At 40.6% G+C, this 17503-nt stretch overlaps 1 protein-coding gene across 3 annotated transcripts in view; it reads right to left on the bottom strand.

Moving 5' to 3' along the window:
- IGF2BP3 (insulin like growth factor 2 mRNA binding protein 3) overlaps window positions 1–17503 on the bottom strand; it is a 160118-nt gene that overhangs the window by 24621 nt on the left and 117994 nt on the right. For 2 of the 3 annotated variants that reach the window (XM_090046770.1, XM_090046768.1), the window contains 2 exons: window positions 17229–17360; window positions 251–370 (listed from right to left, as the gene is read on the bottom strand). In XM_090046770.1, the coding sequence (XP_089902896.1) occupies window positions 251–370; window positions 17229–17360 (252 nt within the window). The remainder of the gene's footprint in view (window positions 1–250; window positions 371–17228; window positions 17361–17503) is intronic. The other variant, XM_090046769.1, reaches the window with a different exon arrangement.

The following is a 17503-nucleotide window of genomic DNA, read 5'->3' as shown; positions in this document are numbered from 1 at the left end:
CCAAGGTAGCTTTCTTTCCCTCTCATATTTCACACTTGAAGAGACTTCTGCAAACACACATCTAATTATCTTGTCTCTCAAGGAGAATTAAAAGGTGAATTTATAAATGCATATACCATTTACCACATCATCCTTGAGGTACTGAGTTGTGGAGGGTGGAGGAGCACGTTTACAAGAACATGGCTTGCTTGTGAGTACTTGCTCTGAGCATCACACAGAAGAGACGGAAAGTTAGGCAGTTTAACTGTACCTTAATAGATGCACCTGCAAAACGAGAGAGCTGTTTGATGTGCTGTCCCTGCTTGCCGATAATGGCTCCTACTGCCAAGGCTGGGATGAACAGATGAACAGTCTCAGACTCTGGCTGCTGCTGTAGGGAAGGAGGAAATATGCATGTTTTGAACATTATGAGTCACACTGAAAAGAAAACTAGTATAAGACCAAACACGCATGGAAAGGAGGGAAAACTTAACATGCACTATGAAGTTTAGGTGTCTAACAGACCAATTTCTTTGAAAATTATGACATTAACTACACATGAAAGAATGATCTAAGCCAAGAAAATTCTTTTATCTTTTCAAGAGAGAGTCATGATTTTAAACAGCACAGAGATTTTTATAAGGGGACATTTGCTTTTTACCTGTCTACTTTATCTTGGTATTTTTTCCATTTGAGACCAGGCCGATTAGACTGCTGCAAGTGTTCAGAATGAAATGGGCTCAAGACAAATCACACTGGCACATAAGCTGCATAAGGAGTCTTAGAGCTGCATATATTTTACAAGTTTCCTTTGTGGAATAGTGATCCAGAATGAGAAACAGCCAACTACAGAACTGCCAATGAGCCCTCTTGAGTAAAATTATGTGCCAGTTCTTGGCAGGCATCCCAAAATATACTAGTAAATTAAATGCAAGGTTAAAAGTTTCTAAAAGCACAAGGATCTGAACATCTTACCCAAAGGATATCAGGCATCATCAGGGTTTTGTGTTATATTAATTTTACCCAGATACCAAACCTGTACAGCACAGTCTAAAACATTCATTCCAGCTCACAAGCCCTAGGTACAGTCTGGGGGAGAAGGAGCTCACGCTCCTGTCTCCTATTCCATCCCCTAACCTCAGGACCTTCTGTGCAGCACCTCTGGCTCTGACAGCAGGGAGAGAAGAGGTATATCAGTGGCACAAGCTGCAGAAGCAGCTACGGATTCGCTGCTGCTGGTGGGGAAGTGGCACTGTTTTTGTTGCTAAAAAGACTTTTTTGGCTACTAGACACCCATCAATAGCCAAAAAAAAAAAAAAAAAAGAAAAAGGGAGAGTGACATCTCTTCCACCAGCAGTGCCACCCAGCTGCCCCTGTTCCACTGCCACTTCTCTGCCAGAACTGGGAATGTGCAGGATTGCAGGGAGGGTGCAGTACTGGCCAGTTATGCCTCTGATTCACTCTAGAGAGAAAATCCTCTTTAATAACTGTATAGTCATGACCCAAATGCAGGATTTTTCTTCTTTTTTTTCCTTTTTTTTAAATTTGTGCAGTTATGAACTGTAACTAACAACTTTAGGAGCAGTTTTAATTTATTTTGGGCTAACATAACACAGGATGCTAGCTACTTTGCTGATATACCCAATCAATTGTATACTATTTAGAGGCACTTTTATAAAAGCTTTTTACATACCTTCTGTTTGGAATTACTGGATATGTAAAACAGGTTTTATTCTGTCTATTCACTGATACCCAATTCCCACACAACATGATCATTGTTAAGCCTTTCTTCCACCAATAGCTATATTCCTTTGGCTTCAGACTAATCACTGTGATTGTGTCTACGTTAGAGAACCGAATTGGTAGAAAAGGACTAATTTAACTACCCATAACTAGGGACCTACTTAATTTGTGGTTTCACAGAGACTGCAGGACTCTCTGTAAAATCAGCAAAAAGCAAAAACAAAAAGCAAAAACAAAACAAACAAACAAACAAAAACCACACAAAAAGCCACCAAACTTAATAAACATAAAATGCTGGCTCCCTAGTGGGAGCTAGTGATCGCTGCTGGTGAAGCCGCACCAAAGGCAGCAGACAATGGTAGCTGCCCCTTCACCCCTCCTCCCCCTGCCAGGGCCTCTGCACCAATCAGTGTCAAGGGTAGCCAGCAATCAAGATGGTGGCCACCCCCTCATTCCTCCTCTCCCCCAGTCTGTGCTGAGGCAGGGCTGCTGCAAAATGCCCACAAAAATCAGCAATAAGCAACGTAAGTGGGCCACGAAAAACCCTTTGTCTTGCTGTGATTTAGGTTGGTTTCTATCCATACCACAACATGTACAAAGTAGCTGAACTGATTCAACATAAACTTTCCTTTATGCTACACTGTTGCAGTGGCACTGTCCTCTGACCCAGATTTCACAGCAAAACCCCCTGAAGTGAAATCTCTCAGAAAGCACAAAGTCACTGTGGTCTCACTGACACGGCATTCTTGGCAAAAAGCAGCTGCAACCTTAAAAAGGCAATTTTCACATTTAAATTTTGTTAACATATTGCAAATGTATGAAAGCATACTATACACTATCAGGAGATGCTTTAAAGTATCACTTTTCTATCTGATAAACACGAGTCAGCTAAAAATTTGGGGGGAGGAGGGGGAATAGAGAGATCTCGCACTACTTTTTGGATCAGGTAACAAATAAAACAAACACATTTGGGTGAGAATTCTTTCTGCCAGTTGTTCCAGGTATGTGTAATATATAACAAGATTTAGCATTTTTCTTCACACACACAGACAGAATATGCTTGTTCTAATTAAAGGCACCAGTCACTATGGCAGTGGTTCTCAATCTCACTGGACATGAAGCACCCCATTTCAAAAACTAATTGATATATTACATACTTCACTTTTGTCCATGGCACCCTTCCAGGGATTTGGCTGCCCCCCTGGCTGAAAATCACTGCAGTAAGAGGCAACTATTTGATCACTTTCAAGAAACTTTTTCATTTTCTCTTCCCCTTTATCACATAGATCCCATGAAAGGAAACTCCCCTTTAATTCATCATTAATCCATTAAGTCTTCTGGTAATCAGGAAATAATTTGGAGTTACTATTTGTGCATCTTTGGTAAATATTGGGTAGTTCTGAACTGTTAAATTTGCTAAAAGTTGTTTTTAATCCTTTCCTGTAAACTACTATACTAACTGGACTCAGTGTAGCAGCAATCTTTCTTTCTCATCCCAAAGCCAAATTGCTTGTCTGTATCCTCATTATCTCATCTCAACAATTGCAGTCTCTAATTCTGTTGTCTGGCACTAGCTTAGCCTCAATCCATTGAAAATGCCATTGCCAACATCATCTCTCAGGAGTTGCTTCAATGTCTCCTCCAACCCCTGGTTTCAGTCACCAGATTGGCTCAACTCTGTATTGCAAATCAAATACAAACTTCATGAACTTGCTTTCAAGGCCTCGCACCATGTGATCCCTGCTCATACCTCTGACCTGGTTCCTTTTGCTTCCAGTGAATCCAATCTCACTTCTCTTTCACAAATAATTTCTACACCTTCATATCGTTTCTTCTACACCTATAATATTATCCCTTCATAGACCTTTCAGACAAGCTGTTTCCTTTGGTAGATTTGATTCGCTACCAAACATTCACTTCTGCCAGTAAACCTGTGATAACGGAAAGATGCGCAACCAGAAAAAGTAAAAAATGAACAATTAAACAGTGTACATTCCTTTGAGCAATACTGTTCTCAGTGTCCTTCCTATCTCCCTCTCCTACACTCCCATTTCTGCAACTGTCACTTTTGTCATGTTAACATTTAGATTTGGTGTTCAAGACAAGGACTAAGATTTTACCTCTAAGATGCTGGACCATAAATATTTATGGGGGCTTGACATAATGACCAAAGCTAGGGGACTGGACAGGGAGGAGCCTGTCAATAGTTACGCTACAATTTATCATTTTTCTTGTTCTACTGTCCAGGAATATAGTGGAATATTCATATGTTCCAAAACTAATCTCTATTACAGCCAGTCAGAATTTAAAAGAAACCATGCCAAGGACCAACTATGGCACAGACACTGAAATAAACAGACTAAGGTGAATAGTCTGTTTATCTTCCTCATCCCCTCCATCCCCACAAAATCATTTGTATTTCCTAGAAGGCTATTCTAGGAGAAATAAATGAGAGCATGCTGTGATGATTAAGCCATCCAACATCAAACCTGTACAACTTACTGGCATTCTTGGGGGATGGAAGAGCAAATTAGACATTTAATGGTTCCTATACTTAGCAACACAGCTTTCTGGGAGTCCATTGCATAAGATGGTATCAGAAGTAAATTCTAGGTCTTATGAACTGGAGAATTCAACTAGAGAATTAAAATTCCCTCCCCATTATATCCAATCTAAGATTTAAGGTCTTCTCTCTTCTTAAAGAGAGGACTGAAAAAGCTCTATTTAAGCTAATATGTCTAAGTTAAACACAAGGCAAGCTTTGAGACTGTCTCTATAAAGTAGTTTTCACTTAAATTTTGGGGGAGCTGGGGGGCACTGTTACCAGCTCTAGTGGCAGGAGAGTGAGTCTCTCAAGACTGAGGGCAGGGGAATTGAGGAGTATAATTACGGTAAGTGAATTTTAACAGAAGAAAAATCCCTGTATAAAAACTACACACCCATGTATACCAACAAGTTATGATGTCAGTAGGATCCCACCATGCTCTTTTAGACATTTTGTTTGAAAAAAATTTGATGTTTTTGATGAATAAACCTACTGAAAGTTACATTTGAAATTAAAACCACTTATGATAAGGTCTAAATTGATTGAATTCTTTTAAGATCTTGTCAATTCGTTTTTTTGAGTAGTATACACCTGCTTTTGAAGTTTTAAAAAAAGTCAAACCCCTACATTAAATAATGTCTCTGGCTAACCATATGGAACAAGTTAGGCAAAACGCTTAACAAGTATTAGACAGCAACAGCCTCTTCTACTTAAAGATTGTTTTTGTTTATTTAATTAACTTTAGAAAATAATTTGTTCATTTAAGCTGAGAAGCCAGGAAAGCTAGTTTTCCTTTTCCAATCTATGCATAAAAATGGTGAAAGAAGCTGAAACCTATTAGTTCTTCTTAAATCTTCAAGAACATGGTGATCAGAAACAACTGATTCAATTCACAAACTGCTGAGAATACTTCTCTTGTTTTATATATTGGTTTAAACATGTTTTGATAAACTTATTTCTTGTGTATTTTACTATTAAAAGGTCATTTTATTTAGCTAATAAAAAAAAGTTTTAAAGCTTGTTTTGTTCAGTTTTTATAGAATTTCCACCCAAACATAGCTTAACACAAATCACTAGGAAAAATTTATCATCATCTAGTAAATAAGCAGTATGCTATTCACCACTTTGCATTATAAAAACAAAAAATAACTGGACTAAAAGGATATTAAGCTATGTAACTACTCAAATAAAAGATGTATGGATTTAGTATAGTCTCCAAGTGAGCAATGAAGTGCCTCTGAATTTAGCATACAGGTTGTATTTAGTTCCAGAGCAAACATGTTTTGACATCATCAAATCAATAAGAATCAACTTCTCTTTAAAAGGTAACTAGAGTGCAAATGCAAAGCAAGATGAAAAAATATTTAAATCACTGTTTTTCCTGGTTGCTGATTGAAAATCATGATTAAAATGGTGATTTAAATCACTTTGACTCAGAGGTTGTTGGCCAGGTTACTTTGAAATCTGGCAAAAGGCAGGGCAGCACCTGTGGCCAAATACAGACATTATGTTTTTATTCGTATAAATGATCGGAAACCAGTCTATACCAGTCTAACAGAACAGAAGTTCAGCACACAGACCGGTTTAAAAAGAGGCTGAGAGACTTGGTCTGTTCAGCCTGGAGAAGAGAAGACTTAGAAGGTACTTGGTGGGAGTCTGTAAGTAAATAAGGGGCCCACATCAGGGACTGGGAGAACATCTGTTCACCAGGGCTTGCCATGGGAAGACTAGTACTAACAGTCAAATTGCCAGAAGACTGCTTTAGATTAAGCAGAAGGAAAAACTTCTTTACAACTTGAGTGACTAGGGTCTGGAATAGGCTCCTCCCAAAAGTGGTACAATCACGTACTCTGGATATCTTTAAAAAGTGCCTGGACGCTCACCTTGCTGGGATCATTTAACCCCAGCAGTCTTTCCTGCCCAAGCACAGGGGGGCTGGACCTGATTATCTCAAGAGGTCCTTTCCAGCCCCAGCCTAAATGAATCCATTAAAAATGAGAGAATTTGATTTAAGATTTGCCCTCCCTACCAAAAGGCAAATGTGTGTCCTATTTGCTACCGATCTAAACTACGCCAGGAAAAAAAAAAGCATGTTTTTGATTGATTCTGCCTTGGGCTTTTTGAATGTCTGTACCTAATCTTAGAGACTAGCTGGTTCAGAGATATAAGCTTTTATAGATGAAAGTCTGCTTTGTCAGATGCTATGATTCTGTCTGATGAAGTAGGCTGTTGCCTACAAAAGCTCATTCTCTGTATCGGTTGTCTATTAAGGTGCCACCCTGTCGGAGGGGTACAGAGAAACATTCCCTCACACCTAACCTGCAGAGTATCTACAAGATGAGGACCATCCTCTGCCACAAAATCTTCAGGTATAAGTAGAGATTTACCAGATTTGTGATCTTGTGATTTTCACGGAGACTGCAAATTGAAGCTGGAAAATGGGCAGCAAGTGTTGGGGGCAGAGGAGCAGAGAGAGCTGCAAACACTGGCATCCTGAAGCATGGGAGGGAGGGGAGATTTTTGACTGAGAGGCCCCAGAAGTCCTGCCCCTTGCCAGAGATTAACAGATGGCCATCTGTCAATCCCTGGGGAGGAGCAGGATTTCTGGGGCCTCTTGGGCATATCAGAGGTGTGGGGAGGCCTGCTACACATTGCCGTGAAAACGGAAAGTGGTGCTTCCCTCGGACCACGAAATTGGGGGACAACCCCTGTGAATTAGGTAGGTCCCTAGGTATAAGCACTAACCAGTGGCTCTGCCTTCTTCCAGGTGTAACCACTTCGGAACAAAGAGATCAGGAATGCCTACACGGTTGGAAAAGTTGCCCAGTACGCTGCTCCAATTATAAGCTAACTGCAAAGACCTGCAGTACTGGTCCACAACTCCCCAGGTGAGAGGAGCGGTAAGGATGGGGGTGCATCCCCAAGATATTAAACTGAATTTGGGGGTAGAAAGTCAGAATGGGGACAAGGCAAGAAGAAAGATATGGGGAACTATGTTCTCAGCATCTCTCTTTTGCAGTGGAGTGCGGCAGGCAGATGGGGAATACTGATAGGCCACAAACCACAAGGAGTAGGCATACCCATGCCAAATTCAGGGGTCAGGACAGTTCAGATTTCAGGTTTGATCTGATCTCCATGTACGTAAATACAGCTTTATTTCCTCCCTCTTCCCTTAAATGCACTGTTATCAGTTATCTGCCATTGAAGCAACTGTTACATGACTCCTTCAGTCAGAAGTGGCCTCAGCAAAAAACTTTCCTTGATTAGTGAATGTGGAAGGTTTTTGCTATTTACATTCCTCATGCTAATTTTAGCATTTCAGCATTAATTGCAAATCTCATGTGACAAATCTCCCAAAGAGGCTAATACAAAGAATTATTTCCCTTTTTCTCTCATAAGAATGCATCTCCCCTGCCTCCTGATGTGTGTAGTTAGCAAATCTATTACAATGTTTGGGATACTATTTATATACAGTCCTTATGTACAACCTTTCAGGGACATGGGATTTTTGCCCAACTTCAACAGATGCAAAGTCAGACTTAGTGTGCTTCTGTTACATACATCCAATATGTAGTTTATTTACTCTAAATGTGTTGCATCAGAGTTATCCTAAGGTGAGACTTCTATTTTAAGTCATAGAGTCACGTTACCCATTTCCAGCCAGCATCAGTTTTTAAGCTGTGAGGGAAAGAGTTCAAAACTATTTTAAGAAGTGCTCTCACCCAATGTGTTTGGCTACCTCCTAGCATAATATTTTGTTAAGTATAAATGAGCAAATCCACCTTGTAGATCAGAAACAATAAACAGTAAACACTAGCTATATTAACAAAATCTTCTTTGCCGTCCCCTCACCTCCACAACCATAATCACCTTTACCAAGGAAGATTTTAAAGCAACTCTTTTGGTCTTTAGAATAATCTAAATTTCATGAGGGAGTGATGCGCTGTTTTTTATTCAAATCCCATGCAGACAAAGCCAAAATTTCAACCAGAATTTTGCAATATACTCTGAAGAATCATACTGGATTACAGCTGTACTAACTACTGTTATTTATTTAGTAATACAAGTTTGTAGCAAGGGGAAGCTAACATTAAGACAGGTATCCTTGAAGACAGCCCAGTAAGAGTCAGTGCATTAATGCAAAATAAACTTTTAATATTGGTGGAAAAACCTAGTGGATACATTTTTCAGTGCCAATACTGAACATTTAAGCCTTCATGGGGAACAAGAGGCTCATTAATTAAAGCTTATTTTAAATTTTGCTATATACACCCAATACATAGCCCAATTTTCCCACATCCTTGTAAATGCCTCATGTCACCATGTAATGCATTAGATAAAGCCATGCAGCCAATGGAGATTAACAGGCAAGAACCCAAGTTGGCTTGGCTCTTGCATTTCCTGGTTTATTTATAAAAGGTTTAAGCTTTATCCTCCAATTCTAAAGGCATATTCTAGCATTTTCACGGCAGACTGAAGACAAAAACTGATGAACCATGTTTCTTGCTGAAATCTGCGAATGAATGAATGAATAAATAAATAAATAAATAATAAGGAAAAAGGGAGTGGGGAAGAATACCAAAAACAAAAAGGGGAAGGGAGGATACCATTCACCTCTGATCTCTTGCACTGAAGCAACCCCACATTCTACGCTCTGGGGACAAAAAATGTTCAATTGAACTTCAACCTGACATGGTGAAAGAAAAGAACAGGGGTAGTCCCTCAAGGCTTAGCAGTGATCTTACTGGAATTAAGGTGCAGTAGGGCACTGGGGGTTTCTGAGCTTTGAGATTTCTCTGCCTGTCAAAGCAAAGTCACTCACTCCTCACACTGATTTTCATCTAACATGACAATTACAAAACTCTTCTCTTTAAGTGCAAACTCTGAAGTATCTGAACTTGTGACATGTCTGAAAACACCTGGCTTGCACTCAACCCACATAATAACAAAACAAATGCTTGTAGAATGAAAGAAACACTTCAGAAAGTGACCACAACACTCACCACTTCCAGAAGAGACTACCATACTTCCAACATCTGGCACTCAAGACACCTTGAAACTAGCCTACTATATACCTACCAGTCCTAAGCAAAAAGAGACAGCAAAAGCATATCACACTAGGTTGTTACACACTGCATACTTTGTTTCCAGATCTCAGATCTAAACTTTAAAGCACATAGTAGAGTAGAGCCCAACTACTGCATGAGATTACTGGCTGCTTCAAGACATCAAGAGGACTCACACCCAGACAGGAATGTGGCTGAATGGAGCCCAGGGTGAAATTCTTAAAAGCAGTGGGTGCCTTCCAGGGAGGTACTTCAGAAGCAGAGGCAAGCCTGACAGATTTCAGAGCATGATGTACATTCCAGGCTTGCACAAACCCTAGCTTGCAGTAAAAAGCCCAAAGAACAGGGTCGTTGGTGCTCCTTAGAGAGATGGAGAAGTGGTAGCAGCATGAAGGCAGCTGCCAGCAAAGCACATCACCACTGGTGTGTTTCTCAACCATGCCCCACAGGGCTGCATCAGCCTGGCCTTCCACATGTAAAAAGGTGCTGGACACTGCCTTAAAGACAGTAACTTGGCAGCTTAAGGAATGATGTTCTTAGGCTTCACAGAACTTGTGGTCCACAAGATGAAAACTGGGATAAAAATCAGGAGTCATTCAGGAAGACTATCCCAATTAAGTAAGTTGCTTAGATCAAGTAAATGCAGGCAGTCCTTGACTTACGTTTCGCACTTACAATTTTTATAAACTGACACCCTGTTGCAACTTTATGACCTCAGTTTCAACTTTACAATGGTTGATCCGATGCGATGCCACGCCAGCGAACAAGTTCATTGTGTCACTCATTTCCCTGGAGAACATCTGTCCAAACTTTCTTGGACACTTTCTTTAAGAAAGCAGAGAAGACCCCAGAAAAAACCTGCAGCCAAGACTCCTGAGAAGACTCCAGACAAGAACCCTTCAAAAAATCCAACCAAGAGCCTTTCAAAAAGTCCAGCAAAGTCACCTCAAGAAGTCCTTCCAAATCAATATGATTGGTATTTACAATATAAATACATTCATGCAGCTATATTACTCATTTATAATTGATTGATTACAAAATTCTGGGGTATTTTTGGTGAAAGTAAGGTATCGGGCCTTGGTTCAGGAACTACCCTCATTTATAACATTGTTTCTTATGAGAAAATTGGTTCCGAGTAACATTTTGACTTACGATGCGGTTTTCAGGAACCAATTGTGTCGTAAGTCTGAAGACTGCCTGTAATGCAATTGTCATTCCTGGCCCAGGAGTACCCGGGTCAGACTGCTTTGACGAATTGTAAATGTTCTCATTTAAAACCGTCTACATATGCAGGGCCTGGAAATTTGGGGCCAAGCATATCCTGGTAGGGAGTCCCCAATTTTATATTTTGGGAACAGGAAACAAAGCCATTCTAGTTGAATTCGAAGCTAAAATCATAAGTATTGACATTAATTTCTAGATATTGTTCTTTCCACTACTTACATACATTATGTTACTTGCCATTATTATTTTACTTGTATTTTAACATCTATTACAATTTTGGGAGGTCTTTGTGCAACTGTTGCCCCATTTCCTCCCACCACCCCTTTCCTTCCCCCATGTATATATATGTGTATAGTCCATGATGCCTGGAACCTTTGTAGGACTCTTAAAATTTGGCAGCAGAGCTTCCAAGCATACTTTTTGTGACTCCAAAACACATCAATGATAAACAATCTGTTAACTTGTCAGCTCCCTGTTGCACACTGCTGGTTTCGTTCTTGTCTTGCCATTGGCTGCCAGACTATTTCTAGAAACAAAGTTTCCCATCACTCATTTACTTGGAGCTCAGCCAATTCAGCCTGGCAAGAGAGAGGAGATTTTTGGACTTGTGAGAGAGTCAGCCACTGGTTCCAAAAGCAGACTGATCACACAGGCTGGTTTAGGATGGAGTGGTACGCAGCAGGGACAGCATGCTTTTCTTGTATGTCAAATATATAAAGAATAATGATGTTAGAAATCAGAGAAAGGCAGACTGAAGAAATCTAGACACTGAACCTAAAACACTGGAAAAATGCACAGTAATTATTTGGCATCAGTTATTCAAGCCATTTTCTTTATTGTCATGTAAAACTCCTTAAAGGCTGCTTAAAGACGGACCCTTTCTGGAGTTACTAACCATGGTCTCCACTTCATACATGCCAGGCCAAAGGGGAAAGCAAGACTGCGAGAATGCAGACCCTCCCCCAACTGCATCAAAGCCTGCCTTTTCTGGGGTGTTGAACAACTCACAGAGTTACCTGTTTTACTTAGCTATCCAATTATGGAATGAATAATTATGGAAGTGCACCTTAAAAAAAATCAGAGTACACATACACCTACACATTTAAGAAATATAATTTTAATATTATTGCAAAACCAATTCTCATACCACATACTATATATGATATTACATTGCATATCTACCACATAAGATTTGACACCAAAGTTATCAGAGAAAGGAACTGTTTCTCTCACCCAAGTGCAAGCCCACAAGCAAGTTTTTAGGTATTAAAACAAGTTTTAGTTTTTAAAGGAAGCAATATTTCTTTTTAATTAGCTTTTATTTCCTACAAGATAGACAGTGTATAATTCCTCCCCTTCTTTCAAACATGCAGAAACTACCTTACTGCCCATATCTCAGACTACTTTTCTCATAGAAAAGCTAGTGGGAAGAGATAAAATGTTGCTTGGCATTCATCTCCTAAGAAGAGAAGTAATGGAGACAATTTTTCATAGACAAATTTCTGAACTGCAACCCAAGCCCTTGGAGAAGAGGAGCAGAAGTACTGGAAGGTATGGTAGTATTTTAACTCCACAATGTTTCTCCCCCACTGAGGTGAATAGGCCCATCAAGCTTAGCTCTTTTTTGTTGTATAAATCCCCCTCCCGCCCTCCCTATTAGAAGTGAATCATTTGAAAAGATCTCCTGTAACTTACATAATGAAAAGCATCTTTGGGTTTGTTTTCATAAGCTTCAAATGCGGAAGAAAGAGGACACTGGTACAGGAAAATGTGATCTCTACAGGTAGCCAAAAGCAACCACAACACTTTGCTGTCACAAATCTGATAAATCATTTATGGTAGAAGACCTGGCTTTGCTTCAACACTTAGCCTTCTCCTTTATAAAGAAAAGCTGTTTTCTTCCCTTCTCCCACAAACCAGGCCACAGAAGAGATGTCATTCTAAGAGACTCTCAGAAATCTACAGCTCTGTCCAAGGTCAATAAAACATTAGAGAGCTCCATCCTTGTTATATAAAATTCAGTAGCATCATAACAAAGCATTGAAATACTACAAGAAGTCATGATGCAAATAGTTAGACAATATGCAAAAATACAGTGTCCCTCAAAATTCAGATAAGGTGCTCCAGATTAGTAACGATGAAGAAAAAACATTCAGGGCAGGATTTGAGAATAGTGGTAAAAACACCCAATTTCTCTTGCGATTATTACCCTTTCTAGTAAAGGTTTTAGGTACAAAACATTTCAAGCATAGATACCTTTAGTTGAAAATTTAAATATATAACTGCTTAACTACATATTACATAACCAATGAAGATCATAGAATCATAGGAAAGTAGGGCTGGAAGGGACCTCATGAAGTCATCTAGTTAAACCCTGTACTCAAGACAGGATCACCCCTGACTAGTGTCTGTCTAACCTGCTCTTGAAAATTTCCACAACTTCTCTAGGTAGCCTGTTCTAATGACCGACCAACCTCAGTCAGAAAGTTCTTCCTGATCTGCAACCCAAATTTCCTCTGCTGCTGCCTGAGACCATTGCTTCTAGTTGTGTCCCCTACAGCCACAGAGAATAAACACACTAAACTAATTTCCATCCCCCATATAACCACCCTTCAGTTATCTGAAAACTGTTATTAAATCCCCTCTCAGCCTTCTGCAAACTAAAATATAACCCTATTAACATAGTTCTTTCAGCCTTTCCTTGTAAAGCATGCTGCCCTTCAGTAATTCTCATCTCTCCCTGCTTGATTGTTTCCACTCTGTCCACATCTTTCAGGAAGTCTGGGGCCCAAAAATGGACATAGCAGTTCAAGTGAGGCCTCACCAGTGCCCAAGAGTGGCAGAATCACCTCTTCACAATTTGCAAGTGACATTCCCATCTATACAACCCAGTAGGCTGTTCAATTTATTTGTAACAAGAGCACGCTGTTGGCTTATAGTCACCTCCTTCAGGTTTAAAATGTTGTGCACTGTTTGCTAAGTAGAAGTAGCTTCGCCTACATGTACTTAAGGTGGGGGATTTACAGACAGACACTGACTGGGGAAACAAAATAAGTATGGATTATATCAGAGGTGTCAAAATAACCATGGGCCATAGGCTGGATCTGGACAGTGAAACTGTAAAGCTAGAGGAAGTGTTTCTGTTATTTAGATGTATGATTAGACCAGGGGCTGGCAACATACGGATCAAGCCCACAGCAGCTCAGGGGATCAGCAGGACACTTCAGTCATGACAACAGAAAAGGCAAAGGCAGTCTCAAGGTCTTACTGCCTGACACATTCAGTTTCTTTTCTCTGCTGCAGCTGAGGCAGCATCCTTAGCATCCACTAATCTATTTTTTTTTTCCTATCTATTCCCTTTGCAGCACCTGTTGATTGCTGGGGAGGTGCTGGGGTGCAGCCCATGGTGACAAAAATTTGAAAATTTCTGGACTAGATTTATCCATTAGACCAGGGGTGGCGAACCTGTGTCAGACTGCGGAGGGGACTGGCAGCACAGTGGCAGATAGGATAGGAACAGAAAACAGAGCAGCAGACTGGGCAAGGAGTACAGGACAAAATGCAGAAAATGAAGCAGCAATTTGGTCAGGAAGCACTGCACAGGGAACAGAAAACTGAGTGGCAATTTGGATTAGAGCAGTATTCAGAGGGCATGGGGCTAATTTATGGCATGCCTGCCAAAAAGGTTGGCATCCACTGCATTAGGAGCTTGGTAGTATAGTCTACCAGACTGATTACAGCTTTAGGCTATGGGGCATTGAAAGTTCTCAGCCAACAGTATTTTTGCAGAGAGTTTGATTTATTTTCACCAATGCCACCCATAAAACTCCACTTCATTATGTATTTCTAGTCAATAACCATTATGAAGTCAGCTGCAATGCACTGTGATCCAGTACTACCACCAATTCACATAATGCAACTTGAAGATAATGAATACATTTTGCAGCTTCAGAGAATGAAGAATATTTGCATTTCTAAATACATGCTACCTGTATCCCCCATCAAAGTACCTAAAAATATGCAAAGAGAGGAATGTTGTCCTAATTATCTGCCAAATATCAGTAAGTGTAGAGAATCAAGAATTTGTATTATTACATGTACAGTTAATAAGATTAGAAAGAGATTAGCCTTGTTAGTCTGAAGTCAGGCAGGAGGCAGGGTAGAGATGCATATTATGGACCAACTCAATCAGAGATGCATAATGAAGTTTCAGAGAAGTTATGCTCTTTCAGTTGAGTTACAGATTAAAATTCTAATTTTCACAACTGTACTAAAAAATAGGAACAAAATACTTCCTGGACTTCTTGATCACCAAGTCTATATATTTACATGACCTTTGAACCGCTGGAAGGCTTGACTGGGGGGTGGAAATATATCACCGTGTTGCAATACTGCAATCAAAATCCAAATACATCTTTACTGAGGTACGCTCCTAGTTTGGTCAGTATTTTTTCTAATGTACCCTTTTCAGATATCAATTCTTAAATACGTTAAGTAAAGGTCATTTGTTTCTTCCCCCTCCTCCTTTCTATCATTCCATCAGCCATTGCATTTAAAACTTTGATTGCTTGGATGTTGTATAAAGAGGGTCTAATTACTGGTCAATATAATAAGTTTATCTTGAAATTGCTTTGATTTGGGGGACCATATTTTAGATGATCTCCACCTTCTTGTCAGCAGTGTCAAATATATGAAGACTCTTGCATAGGATTCTGCCATTCTTTCCAGTCACTCCATAAAACAGGATTATCATCTCTGTAACAGAAAAAATCCTTAGGCTCCTTTCACTCTCATAAGTGATTTGCCTGTGCAATCATATTCTCTGCTGGGACCCATCACACATTTCTTAGGAACTTTTATGCTGATGTGTGACATTTTCCCAATATTTATGAACTATAGCCACCTTCCTCTGGCCAAAGCATAGCATGGAATTTTCTTCTGCAAGGAGAAAGCTTTGGTTCCTGAGGACATCACAATTCTGCTATAGCATAATATTTTTGACTGAGGGGGGCACAACGTAGATGTACATTCAATGTCATCTCCACATTGAATCATCTGTATGCTCTTGGTTTGGGATTCTGATATTTAAAAATGGCCTAGCAAAGAAATGGGAACTGGCTGCAGTGATGCAGGCAGGGGCTGCTGGGAAATGGAGTCTGGTCACCAGCTGGATCCACCATTTTGCCTACCTCTGAAGGTGCAAATCTATCCTGTCTTCTACAAGCCTCTTTAAACCCAAGACTGCCAATATAGGTGGCTTCTCAACAGGACCCTCTTTGACGTCCCTAACAGGTATTGAGATAGGACAGTCAGTGTTTGCTGCGATTTTACTTTCAGCTGAGCAGCCAGCGTTCCTAGCAATAAGTAGAGCTACGTGCCCATATCAGTGAGGTGAAACTCACTGATACGGGCAGGAGGGATGGTGGGGTGGGGAGGAGAAGGGCTGTGCCTGGGGTGGGCAGTGGCAGCAGCGTTGGGAGGGGAACAACGGGGGGGGGGGGGGCTGCAGCCCCCCAAATTTTGCCACAGCCCCCCCTTCCAGTGCCACCATCACCCACCCTGAGCGCAGCTTCCAGCACAGCCTCCACACACTGGGAGTGCAGCCCTGAGCACAGCCCCGCAGCCCCAAACAGTCCCCACGTGCTGGGAAGAGCCTGGTACAGCCCCAGCCCCAGCCTGCAGTGGCATCCCACCCCCTCCCCTGTGTAGATCTAGGGGCACCGCCCCCCCATGCCCTCCTAGGGTATGTGCAGCAGTGGGAGCTGACCCCCCCACTTCCCACAGCCCCCAGATGAGCTGCATCCCCATCCCCATCCCCCACCCCACCCCGGCTGGACAGCACCAGCCCAAGACTCTATTGCACTTCTCCCTCACCATGGGGGGCACTGATCTTCCCCCCCACGTCCCTTCCCTTCCCCCCCCTTCCACCACAAGAGACTTACCAGCTGCACACAGCTCTTCAAGCTTCCAGCCTGTGCTGCTCCATACCTACATGCTGTGCTGTGGCTGCACGCATGCACAGGCATTTATTGGCCAAATTATCAGCCATGTCAGGCAATTTCCAATATAATTAATTTTCTTTATATTGGTGCCAATCTGATATCTGAACAATATCAGTGCACCTTTACCTATAACCCAACACCTATGTACTTAGTGTTGTGACATACCAAACAAGCATTCCATATATTAAAAGATACTGCATTAAAAACAACAACAAAAAACTGATTTTTGTTAAACATATTTATATTATCAAAAGAGTCACTTTCTTCAGATTAGAAGGGATATGATATTCAATTTCTTATAATCGTTGAATAAATGTTTTTTCAAATGTATTTAGAAGCAAGCTTGCACTTATTTTTCTGCAGGGAAGTACAAGACAGTTTTTATCATGTCTAGAAAAAGAGCCAAATATCTCATGTCTGATTTCATTGAAAGTTTCAACAAACAATCAGTGCATGTACTCATCTGCAACCACCTGAGGCACTTCATATGTATAAACTACACAAATCAGATGAAAACATTCAGTAAATAAACCCTGCATGGTGCAACAGGACAGAAGAACGCTACCAGAATTTTGATACAACTTGATCTTTTTTATCTTTGAGTAGTACTAGTAATAGGAAGCTGTTATTTTTTTACTGCTGCTGAAGCCCAAGACAAACTTCTCTTACCCCAAATGGCGGATACGAAGCAGCAGCAGCAGCAGATGCAACACTCACTGCAGGAGGTGGTATTCCTGAAGAAGAAGGTGGGAACAGACCCAAGGCATTCAGATTTAATCCAGGAATTAAATGTGCCTGAAGCTGCAAAGGCAGAAGGAATTATTCAGTTTTTCAATACAAGTTAGTTAACTCAATCAAAATACTATTTAGAATAGTATACTGAAAGTCTTTGGAAAAGATGCCAATTTTTTTCTTAAATCTTTATTTGTGAGGACTCAAGATTT

The sequence above is a fragment of the Crocodylus siamensis genome, chromosome 5 (assembly GCF_052110815.1).
Source record: "Crocodylus siamensis isolate JL-2025a chromosome 5, ASM5211081v1, whole genome shotgun sequence".
NCBI classification, from domain to species: Eukaryota; Metazoa; Chordata; order Crocodylia; family Crocodylidae; genus Crocodylus; species Crocodylus siamensis.
The sequence above is the reverse complement of the archived record's forward strand: the minus strand, read 5'-3'. Positions and strand labels throughout refer to the sequence as shown.